Source organism: Gekko japonicus, unplaced genomic scaffold (assembly GCF_001447785.1).
Source record: "Gekko japonicus isolate JY-2015 unplaced genomic scaffold, Gekko_japonicus_V1.1 scaffold2522, whole genome shotgun sequence".
Classification (NCBI taxonomy): Eukaryota; Metazoa; Chordata; class Lepidosauria; order Squamata; family Gekkonidae; genus Gekko; species Gekko japonicus.
In genome coordinates, this window is record NW_015174347.1 from 66,876 (window position 1) to 80,384 (window position 13,509).

Below are 13,509 nucleotides of genomic sequence, written 5' to 3' on the forward strand. Positions count from 1 at the left end.
CTCCTCTTCTTCTTCTTCTTCTTCTTCTTCTTCTTCTTCTTCTTCTTCTTCTTCTTCTTCTTCTTCTTCTTCTTCTTCTTCTTCTTCTTCTTCTTCTTCTATGTTCTTTAAGACATCTGCAAACACGCAGAACCTGCCAACGGTTTTCTGTGCCTTGTACTTTAGGTTGTGTTTGTTCCCTGGATGGAGAGATGTGAGCACTATCGGAACGGTGCAGATGGGTTGCCTTCTAGTCAGTTAATAACCCGTATCAGACTTCCTTCCTTACTTGAGAATGGCAGAACTAAAAGGATGATCAGATTTGGCCTTAAAGTTGTAAGCAGAATGAACAACTAAATCATGCATTAGATTTCAGGATGGCGGGGGACATACACCTTGGAAGCACACAGAATTTGCATTAAAGAGATGTAGCATACCATCTCTTTATCCTATACACAGCCTAGCACGTGAATGAACACAGATGTCTCCAATCCTTAGAATACTGAAGGATTCAGGAGGCCTCGCCTTGCCTTCCTGGCACAGCAACATCTGCAGTGCTTGTGATCACAGAAACTTTGCAGCCGCTCGAAGAGTTCGTGATTTACTGAAGGTTACTGATGTCACTGGTAGCATTGCTGCAGTATGCGTAGCAGAACCATCTATAATCTCTGCTGGTTCTTCTACGGAACTGAGCGTTCTGCCTCAGGAAAGGGATTTATGAGGAGCACAGACTATGACACCAACTCCCACATGGTTCTGAGGTGCAAGTTTTCAGAGCAGGTGATCTCCTGCTAGTGCCAACTGCAGTCTGAGTCACTGATTCAAGAATTATCTGAAGTACATTACATGACAGCAAGTCAACCAGCCCTTTACAATACACCTTTGTATCAATGCAGGTGAGGAAGGACAAATATCTTCTGTCCAACATGCAGTATTTTCTAGCTTCCACTTGCACAGTTGGGCAAGCTATGACCTTTAACGCATAAACAGCCCAGGCCCAGGATACCTGAAGAACAAACTCTTCTGATATGAACCTTCCCATTCACTTCTTCAGAGATCCTTCCTGGGTATCCCCACCAATGGAAACAAGAAGGGTGGTCACCAGGAACGGTGACTTTTCCCATGATAGCCCCGTATCTCTGAAACGGCCTTCTCTCAGAGGTCTGGTATCTTCATTGTTGTCAGCTATGCTGCCATGATGTTTATGGGCGAGAGTGCATCTGCTTGACCTGTGTACCAACTGTGTACTTTTTTCCCACCCTAGAGAACAATGGAAGGGATAGGGGCAACCTGTTTGGGGGTCCATAGAATTGGACCCCCTGGTCCAATGTTCTTCAAACTTGGTTGGTATCTTGGGGAGAGGCTCCAGCAGCTACCGTGTGAGTTTGGAGCCTCTCCCTCAAACCCCCTCCCCTCCGGCCCCCAGAATATACCCTATATTTTCACCATTGACTTCAATGGCCCATAGGATATAATGGGGCTGAAACTGACATTCGGGAAAGACTCCTGAATGGGCTGGTACTGCCGAAATTGACATGCACGAGTCTTTATGCCGGCTGAAATTGATTCTGCCCAATTCGGTTGAATCCGAATCGGGCCGGATTTTATTTTATTTTTTGCACACCCCTAATCCTGAGCTTGAAACATCATACTTTGTAAGAAGACGTCCGAGTTCCTTCCCATTCAGATCTCGCTAATGAAACGACTATGGGAACAGTCATGCATAACAAGCCCCCCCCAATCTGATCACATGCTTCAGTATTGGAAGTAGTTTGTACTAACAGGGTAATGTATGGAGCAAGAGAGGAAGGCACGAATGTTCGGAGGAAAGAGGCTGGGAAACATCTCTCTCTGACTGGGGTCTTAGAGAACTGCTGCCAGTTAAAGTAACAGCCCAACAGTCCAATGGGACACTGCACATGTTCATGGGTATAAGTACATCTTCTGTGCCTGCAAGGTGCATCTGTGTTATTTTACAGAGTTTAAAAGGCAATGCTGTTCCCCGCTGTCATGGGCTAAGCCACAAAAATGAGTACTGCAACCTGTCAGAGGTCTTGCAGCAATCAGGAAACAACAACAGACCTTCAAATAAGTTTCAGTTTATTGATCCAGTAAAGCCAAGTCATCTATACACATATAGTGTCAGAACTGAGAGCCAAAGCGGGAAAGGGCCAATTATACCAGGTTCAAAGCAGGGACTCCTGATGGACGGATCCAATCAGAGGAAAGGCCTTAATGCGCCCCACATTTACCAACACACATTCCCAGGGGAAGCAGAGCAGCAGATACCAAGGTCAAGTAGCGATAGTTCACTCCCAGAGAACCGAAACCTAAAATACCAAACCTGAGAGGAGACAGAAATCAACCACCTCCCCCACTAGACACTATGGCAGCATAGCTGACACAACCAAGAGGGCAGGGCAGACAGAATCCCCACCCACACCACAGTTCAATGGACCCAAAGAGAGACCATTCTGAGAACAGGCACACAGCATGCCTTGAGGAGAACCGGTTTCTGATTCAGCGGTGCTCCCCATTTTCATCACAGTCACAAAGAAGAGCAGCAGTTACCACAACGTAACACCTAAACAGGGTCTGCGAAGTATGGAACCTGGTGCAGGAAAATCAGAATCTTAGAGACCATCAGGCCACTTATAAGCTCTTATTGGGTAAGCCATATACAGGAGAACTATATTTGTTTTCTGATTTCCAAATAAACGCATGGGGAAAATGAACATGGAGGAAAACCGGCTTGTTTACACAGAACTGGAGAGACATCTAGTGGCCAACAGGAAGCAATGAGAATTTTCTAAATAAAATATTGGGGGGGGGGGCGACCCAAGTTTTATCAGAGATCTTCTCTCCAGGTTTAAATAAAACTTTGGATATTAAAATGCCTACTCCTTTCTGAATTAATTATTATAAGTCTTTTTTACTAGGGGTCTTTTCTTTCATATTTTCTTGCAAGACCCTCTATATGAAATGAGGTCTGGGAAAGGTAAGCAACGCTCCCTTCAGTTACAAAGTGCAATATCACTACAAAAGCTAGACTCCCAGGGATGCACCAGTGAAAGACTACATTCTGGTGAAGCAACAAGTTTGTTGTTACAAGCTTTGGATATCCCTAGACTTGTGCTCCTTCTCCACTGATGTTTTAAAAGGACTTCTATTCTGTTGCAAACATTTTTTTTAAAAGAAAACCCTAAATGCCCAAAGATTTTCCTCCCATAGTATGTTTTGTAAAAATTTCTAGGAATACAACTACAGGGAGGGGCCGTGGCTCAGTCGTAGAGCATCTACTTGGCATGCAGAAAGTCCCAGGTTCAATCCCCAGCATCTCCAGCTGAGAAATCCAGACAGTAGGTGATGGGAAAGACCTCTGCCTGAGACCCTGGAGAGCTGCTGCTGGATAATACTAACATTGATGGTCTGACTCAGTATAAGGAAGCCTCATGTGTTCTAGGCATTCGCTAATTTGGAAAGATGGCTATCAATACCAGCTTTGGTTGTTTCATTTTAATGAGTGAACATGCAAAAACATCTGAGAGCTATATTCAGTGTTTGTACTGACTCTCTTTGTGATTCTTACATGGGGTTCAGAGAGACATCTGGACCTTTTTTGGGCTCTGTTTTTCCAAATGAGATCACCCTCTGTTGTTTGTTTTCTTCCCAGAATGCAAGTGCTGGAATCTAACACCAACAGTAATCTGCCAGCCTGCCAGACTCCAATATGAAAGGCTGCCATGACAGGATCTTAAGATCTGGACCTGGGAGATTTTCCTTGTTTCATCCATCTTTTAATTTTTGTAACATCTGCCTGATGCAGGGCTCTACAGAACTCAAAAGGTTGCACTATGTTTTGGGATGGCCACAAGAAAAGGTATTACACGACCTTGAGTTTTTTCTGGATTTTGCATGGACCGATACAGCTGCTTAGAGCTTTTAGAGCCAGAGCTGAGTTCTGACAATCCACTTTAGCCACGTTGCCAAGAAGGCCCCAGGAACTCCCACCAAAAACAGGAAGTGTGTTTATTGTATGTGGCCAAAAACCATCATAACTGAACAGATGAAACATGCAAGTAAAACATGAACAAAGAACAAAAAAAAAGGTATAATAAGAACATCTAACAGATTAGCCCTTTCTTTGCATACTGGTGAAGGAATCTCAAACCTTAAGTGCAGCTCGAACCCAAATCTTCTTAGCTGCCAGGGTGAACTGTGCTACTCTATAAGAGACATATGAATCCACTTTGGAAAGAGGGATGGATAGTTTTGCACCATGGGGGGGGGGGGGAACGGCCTTTTTAAATTTCTGCAATGAATTTGTTTCAGAGTTCTGGATACAAAGGGGAGAAAAGAATGTAGTGTGGTAGGTCCTCAGGGACTAAGGCTTCCCAAATACAAAAATGGGCAGCCATTGGTATTTGTGCCTCGCGGCTGCCCAGGCTAGCTGAAGGCTTGGTTTGACACCTCAAAGAAGTTTAAGCCATTCTAAGACTAGGAAAGGTGATCTTGGTCACATAAGATGCTCTGATGTGGTCCCTCTTGAACAACCTGAACAAAAGAGAAAATCTGGAGCACATCCAACCCACAGCCCATCCTATGGGTAGCCATATCAACTGGCTATGGGGGCCTGGGGGCCAAAGAACCTGTACAGAGCCTAATAATCCAGTTTTATAGTGGAATTGGGGACTAAAGATGCCAGACACTTGCAAACCCCTCCCATCAAGAGGTGTGCTTAGGCTACAGAAATACCATCAATGCTCTCACTCTCAGGCCGATTTATTCCACACATTTTAATGTTGTGGAAGAGCGACACAACACAAAACTGCTTTATCTACTTGAATACTATTACAATGCCTTTTGAGGGGGGGGGAATACACAAGGATAAAAGCATAATGCATGATTAATAACCCATTCAAACTATAATATAAACATAAATCAGTACAAAAAAGTATAACCTAACAGAATATAAGACCTAAACCTCGAAAAAATAAGCACGCAAAACCTAACCCTGCTCAAACATAAACCATCACCTACCATTGCTGTTCTAGACTTGATAAACCAGTCAAATCTGAATTGAGGGGCGTTGCGCACACACTGCCTTAGTTCTTCATACACGTTTTCTTTATCGAAGCCCATTTTATGTAACATGCATATCAAGAACCTGTCTTCTTCTTCTGTGTAGTTTTTGCCTTTGTTTGTGCCATACTGAATACGCAACTGATGGAAAGGGGCTTTATATCTTGCAATCTGAAATTAAATAAAAACAATAAGGAATTACTAGAAATGTATGTTGTGTGTAATTCGACAACCATGAGATTGCACTAACATAAGCAGATATTAAATCATCTCCCAAACGAGCCATTAATTCAAGTCAATGTTCAGATCTTTCTATTGGTGTAACAATAATAATGGGATTCAGAGGAAAACTCCTTGTGTTGGATCCAGCCAGGCTTTTAACACTATGTAGCCTAATTACCCCCCTTATTTCGGCCCCTGTGCCACACACCTTTTGTCCTTGCAGGTCCTACGATTCCCACCATAGCATTCTTGGTAGTCAAAGGAACCCTCTTCCCCTTTCCACCAGCTGAAAAGCTGGTTGGATCCAACCCTTTACTTAGTGAAAAGGGAACAACTAGATTCAAGTCCAGTAGCAACTTAGAGACACCTTAAAAAGGATATTGTAGTGTTAGGAAAAGTACAGAAAAGGGCAACTAGAATGATAAAAGGGATGAAACACTTTCCCTATGAAGAAAGGTTAAAGCACTTGGGGCTTTTAGCTTGGAGAAACGACGGCTGAGGGGTGACATGATTGAGGTTTATAATATTATGCATGGGACAGAGCAGGTAGAAAAAGAGGTACTTTTCTCCCTTTCTCACAATACAAGAACTCGTGGGCACTCCATGAAATTGCTGAGCGGTCAGGTTAGAACAGATAAAAGGAAGTCCTTCTTCACCCAAAGAGTGATTAACACATGGAATTCACTGCCACAGGAGGTGGTGGCGGCTACAAGCATGGACAGCTTCAAGAGGGAATTAGATAAGCATATGGAGCAGAGGTCCATCGGTGGCTATTAGCCACAAGGTATGGATAGGGACTCTGGGGCCAGTGATGCTCTGTATTCTTGGTGCTGGGGAGGTCAACAGTGGAAGGCTTCTAGTGTCCTGGCCCCACTGCTGGACCTCCTGAAGGCACCTGGTATTTTTGGCCACTGTGTGACGGAGTGTTGGACTGGATGGGCCAGTGGCCAGATCCAAAATTGACTTCTCTTATGTTCTTATTTTCGTGGCATCAGCTTCTGAGAGTCCAAGCTCCCTTGTTACAAAGGGAGCTTTCGCTCTCAAAACCTCACACCCAAAAATCTAAGGTGCTACTGGACTCAAATCAAGTTGTTCCCCTACAGATCAACATGGTTACCCTCTAAAACTAACGTAGTGGAAAGGGGTTACTGGCAGTGTTCCCTCTAAGCTGAGTTAGTGTGAGCTAGCTCACAGTTTTTTAGCCGCCGGCTCACAGATTTTTTTTCTTAGCTCAGGAAGGAGGGCTCCAGAGCAAACTAGTTTATGCAGCAGCCAAATCACTCACAACTTTAATGCCAGGAGCTCACAAAGTAGAATTTTTGCTCACAAGACTCCACAGCTTAGAGGGAGCATTGCTACAGTGTTTACATTGGGTATTTCAATCCATATATTTTTATGATGCTAAACCATTTGTCATGAAAAGGACACCCATCACTGAACTAGCATGAGCTTTGTTGTACAAAATTAATATAGGGACCAAGAGCGTTTTATCAGTGCAGAACATGCTGATTTGTCAGGGACAAAATTAATCAGGAGAAATACTAATTTGTAGAAGAATTACTTTGACATCCAGGGCTTTCTTGATGCTAATCCTCCTCTGTATTCTGGCTTCCCCTCGTTCAATCTGTGCCATGATCCTCTCAATGTCCTGAAGTTCATTACAGCGTTCCCAAAAAACAGCTGAAAGTGTCAAGCACAAAAAAGAAATCTTTGAATGTTTGTAATTTTTTAAAAAATGATTTATTACTATAAATACATAATTTAAAGTGTTTCTTTTTGTCAAGTTACTTAATCACAATATACATTATTATACCTACACGCTTACAGAACTTAAACTCTCTCTTAAAATGTACTGAGGTGCTTTTTTGTAGCAAATTCCTACAGATCTCTGAGACCCCTTAAGGCACTTGAAAAAGAAACCAAAACACATCTCTCATACACTTTTATGGAAATATATGAAATTACTTTCCTGCAGAGGGAGGATTCCAGATATATTCCTCTGAATGCCTTTAAACTCTTTTGAAGATGCACTAGCATAAAATAGCCAGTTGCTCACACTTCGGACCAAACTTTGTGGGAGATGCGTGTAAAAAGCCTCTTAACACCTCCCCACCAAATGCACACACACTGGAAGCTGCCAGTTTAATCACAGAGCTAGTGGGAAGGTGCTTAACTCTTTCCCTGCAAGGTGTTTTCTGATAAAAAATCACAACACGCATAGATCTGTTTCTCTGCTTATGAATCAAATGGGTACACAAACATATCCCATTATGAGAACAGTAGATAAGGCAGTCAATGTCAGGCACTAAATGCCGGAGAGGAAAAACAGCCCTTTACCGCAACTTTGCTCTTCCCGCTCTCCATTGCAGACAGCCTCATGAAACCAATTTTCATTTTAAAAAATGTTTTAAAGCCCAACCCCCCTGTAAGGTCTAATTTATTCACACACATACAGACATGCTACGCCTTCTCAGAGCACAGCTGCACTGGCTCATCGCTTTGTTCCCTTCTTGCCAATGCTTCAGTACTGTGGCATTACAAGCCGGGAGGGGGAGATCTATGGGTCAGGCTGGAGCCCCCTCTGATAAACAGCAGACGCCCAGGTGTCCTGTGAACGGACACAAGAGCCCTACTGGATCGGACTGATGGTCCGTCTAGCTCGGCATCCTGTTCACGTTGAGTGGCCCGACCCATCGTCTTGAGGGAAGCCCACGAGAAGGGCAGGAAAGCAATGGCTTTTCCCCACTGCTTCCTCCCAGCAACTGGCGTTCAGCGGCACACTATTAAATTGTGTGTGTTCTTTACCAGAACTGGCCGCAACCTGACAGATGGGCCATTCCCTCCCTGCAAATAGCACATGCTTGCTAGAATCTGTCTATTCTGCACGGGCAGGACTGCGCTTATTGACATCGGAAAACGCATTTGGGACTCCATTTAAAAAATAATTCCCCGTCGGGCAACAGGATCAGTACCAGCTCTAGAGCACTGTCAGGAGAAGGGAAGAATAAAAATGGAGCCTCTCGCCCTCCCCGCCTGCCTCGCCCTCCGTGGCAGTGTCAAACGAAGCATGTCATGATCTGAAAACCAGAGAGTGCCGAATGGTAATGGCTGAAGGGTTACAGAGTAGCTTTCTCAGCATAATCCCCTCGCAGCTCTTAAATCTCTCCATGCAGGACATTACGGTCTTCCTACACGGCAAATACTTCGGCATTTCCCTTCTTTCACACAATTCAGAGATAACATAACCAAAAAAAAACCAGCCTTACTGGAAGTAGCTCTGATCTGTTCAAGATACATTAGACAGACCTGAATACTCAATGACTTCCTCGGGTGACTTTCCTTCCACCTCGCGGGCAATGTTATCGATGTCGTCACGTCCATATTTTTCATTAGCTTTAATAAACTGGTTGAAGTCTCTTTTGTTCCAGTTTGTAAAGCCCTGTAAAAGCGAGAGGCTGCCATTAGGCACAGGAGGAAACGTTCCGGTGGATCTTGTGTCTTAGAAGGATACTCATGGATTTGCTCCTTAATGCTTCAGTACGGTGTCACATAATAATTACCAGGGTTAATGATCTTGCAGGGTTTCCATAAACATCTATTATCCAGGGTTTATTACCTGGTCGTAAAAACTCAAGTGAGTTATTTTTGCACGCAGCTCCTCGTGCATCAGAGAGAGGAACTTTTTATTCGTGCTTGGAAACAGCGTTTCTCCAAACAAACAAAAGTTCAAGCCAGACCTTAACGGACTTTCACTTATATCACACTTGACCAAACACACGGCGCAAGAAATAAAGCGGCAAGAGCTTGAGGGCTCTTGCGCAGATGTCACTGGCAGTCTCCTGAGCATTCTGGGATAAAACGCAATAACATTCCAGTTTGAATACTTGCAAAGCAAATGGAGAATGAAATGAACACCTGGACGGGAAGAAGACTGAGCCAAACACCTTTCCTCCTACTGGGGTTTTGATGCAGAAAACTTCTACAGGCTGCTGCAAAAATTGCAAACTAAAATGTGTGATGTATATGAAAGATCAGCAATTTGGGGAGGGGTGGGGCATCAAGTCACAGGTGATTTATGGCAACCCTGTAGGATTTTCAAGGGAAGAGACGTTCAGAGGTGGTTGGCCATTGTCTGCCTCTGTGTAGCAACCTTGGGCTTTCTTGGCGGTCTCCCTTCCAAATACTAATCAAGGCCGACCCTGCTTAGCTTCTGAGATCTGACGAGATTGGGCTAGTCTGGGTGATCCAGGTCAGGGCAATCAAATATGGATCCCCCGAAATTCTACTTTTCACGATTTGCAAGTGAAAACTGGACACTTTTAGTTAACTGCAGCACTTCCCAGGGCAGGCTCCACTTTTAGGTGGCATCTTGGCCTAGAAGGGCCCATTTCAGCTAGCTGCCATGCTTTCTTTGTTTACACTCATCCCCGACCCTTGCGCATGCTTGCTTTGCTTTGCTGCTGTGGACAACTTAAGGGAGGCTCGCTTTCATCCGTGAGAACTGGCTCAGCCAGACAGCGCTATCAGCGCAACCTTGACGAGAAGGGAGGGCTTGAGTTCCAATATCGGTGTGAATATTTCTGCTCTCAGGGGGTGGGGAGAGTCTCCCGTTCATGATGTAATGTCCCGCCGGGAGTGTTCCCGCGCGAGTGCTTGAAGTTCATTTGCTTAGCTAGTTGAAGCATCAAAGTATATGTAGCGAGTCCTGTACGCTAATCGATATTCCTAACAATGTACCTGTAGCAGTGACAACAGACCAGTATGCCAATAAAGCGTAACGTTTCCTGAAGTGTGTGTTTGGACCTGCTTGCTGTCGATCCTGACACCCATCAGGACAGCAGGCACGGAGAGAGCAGGTACATGAACTAAAAGAATGCTCCACATCCCCTGTGCCAGCTGAAGTAGTCTGGGTAGCACCACTACTTCACACAGGAAGTGGCAAAGACAGAGAAAGCACTTGTCACCTGCGAACTGACTGGGCCTCATGTTAAGTGAGAACTGCTGGCAGCCCCGGTTGCTGACAGATGGGCTCAAACGAACACATGCAAGGACGGTGCCAGTCCGCCCATCTGTTAGGGGCCACCGGCTCTAACCCCATGCAACTTGCGGCTACTCTGGGAGGAGGGAGGCACTGACATCAGCACTGGGATCCTTTAAAGGACTTACCTGACTCTCCCCCTGATAACAAGAGGAGGAATCAGGCAGGTCCATTGTTCCCTCTAAGCTGTGGAGTTTAGTGAGCTAAAATTCTATTTTGTGACCTACTGCCATTGAAGTTGTGAGCGAGCGATTTGGCTACTGCATAAATTAGTTTGTTCTGGAGCCATCCTTCCTGAGCAAAGACAAAAATATGTGAGCCAGAGGCTAGAAAACTGTGAGCTAGCTCACACTAACTCAGCTTAGAGGGAACACTGGTATGGACCTAACCTGCCAGGTGGCAGCCTACAGCCGGGTCCCAGCCTCACCCAAGGCCGAAGAGGGTGGCGGGCCAAGAAAGGGCAAAGGGGGGAGGGCCATGTTGAGTTGAGAGGGTTTTCCAGGGGTCAGACAACCCAATCATATCATAGCTGATGGGAAGGAGGTAAACAAAAGCTCCGTCTGCTAAGGAACTGTCTCCCCTCAGGTACCCCAGATCTCCAAGGGGGAGGGGGGAGCAGGCCCAACGGTTTAAGAGCCAAAGTAATTACATTACTTGAGAGAGAGAGAGAGAGAGAGAGAGAGAGAGAGAGAGAGAGAGAGAGAGCGCAAAAGTTCATTTTCTTGTCTTTGATACATGCAGAAATTTTTGAAACAGATGTGTCGTTCTGTGTTTATATCAAGTTTGCCAAAGCACCTCTTGAAAAACCAAAGAAGGATGCACAGTTCCCAGAGAGCAGAGAATCCCAACCAGTACTACATCTTTTACGCCGTGTGATATTCCGCCAGGTGATCAATGCTTGTTTTGCTATACATTTTTGTAAAGGACCCATTGCTGCAGTTGTTCCGATATTTATGTATTTAATTCGGTTTATGTCCTGCTCTACCCCGCAAGCGGGCTCAGGGTGGCTCACAACATACGAGAGAACAATAAACAGTCATTCATAAAACATCAACATTCCATCTAAATAAATCACTTAAAATAATCCCTGATGGCAGTTTAACAATTCCTAACTACAGCGCGTACTGCAACAATGACAGGGAGGGCGCATGTCTATCAGAGTAGCCAGGGTCAGTTGGTACTGGTGTCAAGTTGGTGTAGGCAGTACCCTAAGGCAAGTGAGGTGGACTGAACAGACTGATCGAGTTGAGCAGGGAAGGCCAGTGTCATTTGGACATCTGCCACCTCCGCTAAAAACCTGGTGGAACAGCTCTGTTTTACAGGCCCTGCAGAACTAATAAATCCCACAGAGCCCTGATCTCAACCGGGAGCATGTTCCACCAGGGAGGGGCCAGGGCTGAAAAGACCGTGGCTCTAGTCGAGGCAAGTCAGACGTCCCTCAGGCCGGGGACTGCTAGGCAGTACTGCTCAGAAGAACACAAGGCTCTTTGGGGCACATATAGGGAGAGACGGTCCCATAGGTATGCTGGTCCCTGGCCACATAGGGCCTTGAAGGTTAATAGCATAACCTTGAATCTGACCTGGTACTCAACTGGGAAAGGCAGCCAATGCAACAGGCGCAGCACTGGCTGAAAGTATGTCCACATAGATGACCCTGTCAGTCGGCGTACCACTGTAGTTTGCAGAAGCAGAAGCTTCCGGGTCAGACTCAGGGGTACGCCCACGTAGAGCAAGTTGCAGTAATCTAACCTGGAAGTGACCGTTGCATGGATCACTGTCACGTGGTCATGGGGGGGAGAGATAAGGAACCAGCTGCCAGATCAACCAAAGATGGTAAAAGGCTGATCTGGCAACATTGGTGACCTGGGGAACCACAGAAAGGGAGGCATCCAAAATCACCCCAAAACTCCTCACCATTGGGCCCCACCAAGGGCCGGAAGTTGGATTCCCAATCCTATCCCGCCACGACTCAGGTACAAGACCTCCATCTTCGCTGGATTCAATTTCCGCCAGCTCTGTTGCAACTGATGACAGAGCAGCCCAAACTCCCAGAGTAACTGGGCGAGGGGGCGCATATAGATGTTGAATAACATCAGGGAGAGGATCGCCCCTTGCAGGACGCTGCATACCAGAGGGTAACACGGAGATACCCTCTCCCCCAGCACCACCCTCTGTCCCCAACCATGGAGAAAGGAGGACAGCCACTGCAAAGCAGTCCCCCGTATGGGGCAATGGGTCAAAAGATCATAACTGACCATGTTGAATGCTGCCATTAGATCGAGTAGCACTAACAGCGCCGACTCGCCCCAATCCAGATGCCTCTGGAGGTTGTCCGTGAGGGCGACCAGCGTAGTCTCCGTCCCATGGCCAGGGCGAAAGCTGGATGGGGAATAGATCCAGGATGGAGGAGCCACTCAGGAACCCCTTCAGCTGCTCAGCTATGATGTACGTTTGGCTAGCAAATAGTTCTGCACAATTTGATGATAATTTAATGATAAGGAATGTCTCACTAACCTCTAAGTGTGGTACCAATAGAAGCGGAAAGACTCCCGTTCTATTTTTGGTCCTTCTTGTTTAGTTCAAGACTGTTAAATGCAGTCTTGTGTTTCAAATTCCGATAGACTCTGTTTCTATTTATTTCACAAGACTACATTAATCCACTCACTGTTGCCAAACATGAGTGATAAAACCATTTTCAATCAACTAAGGAGTAGGTGGATTAGAAGCAAACTGGGTTGACTTTCATAGTCATCTCTGTACAGAACACTGGGGAGAAAAAAATATTTCCAAAAATTTTGGTATACCTGTTGTTCAATATTAACAGTGGTATTAAAGATTTCCGACCTGTTTGCAAAGAGGTTAAGAAGGATGTCTGCTATTGTAATTTCACGTGAAGATTCGCTTCAATCAACACGGGCAATTTACATTTTCAAAGGACAATCACTAATTCAGCCGATTTTGTACACCGCTCAAGAACGTGCATGCTTCCTTCAGAAACACATTACACAGAACATAAGGGGGAAAGCCCTCTATACTTCTCTCCTTACAGTATTAAAAAGGCCACATGAGTTACAAATGTTCTTCAACGTGTCGCATTCGGCTTGTTTTACTCACAAAAAACAATCATATCGATTTCGACAGGACAAATCAAATGCATACGCCGAAGCTTACCACACAATAAAAGCATA

The 13,509-nt window shown here is 45.3% G+C and overlaps 1 protein-coding gene across 1 annotated transcript in view; it reads right to left on the reverse strand.

Moving 5' to 3' along the window:
- The window catches only part of SMARCA1 (SWI/SNF related, matrix associated, actin dependent regulator of chromatin, subfamily a, member 1), a 140,022-nt gene that overhangs the window by 10,778 nt on the left and 115,735 nt on the right, over positions 1-13,509 (reverse strand). Inside the window, exons 22-24 of the mRNA XM_015424304.1 lie at positions 8,590-8,722; positions 6,845-6,963; positions 5,020-5,232 (exon numbers count right to left, since the gene is read on the reverse strand). Of these exons, the coding sequence (XP_015279790.1) occupies positions 5,020-5,232; positions 6,845-6,963; positions 8,590-8,722 (465 nt within the window). The remainder of the gene's footprint in view (positions 1-5,019; positions 5,233-6,844; positions 6,964-8,589; positions 8,723-13,509) is intronic.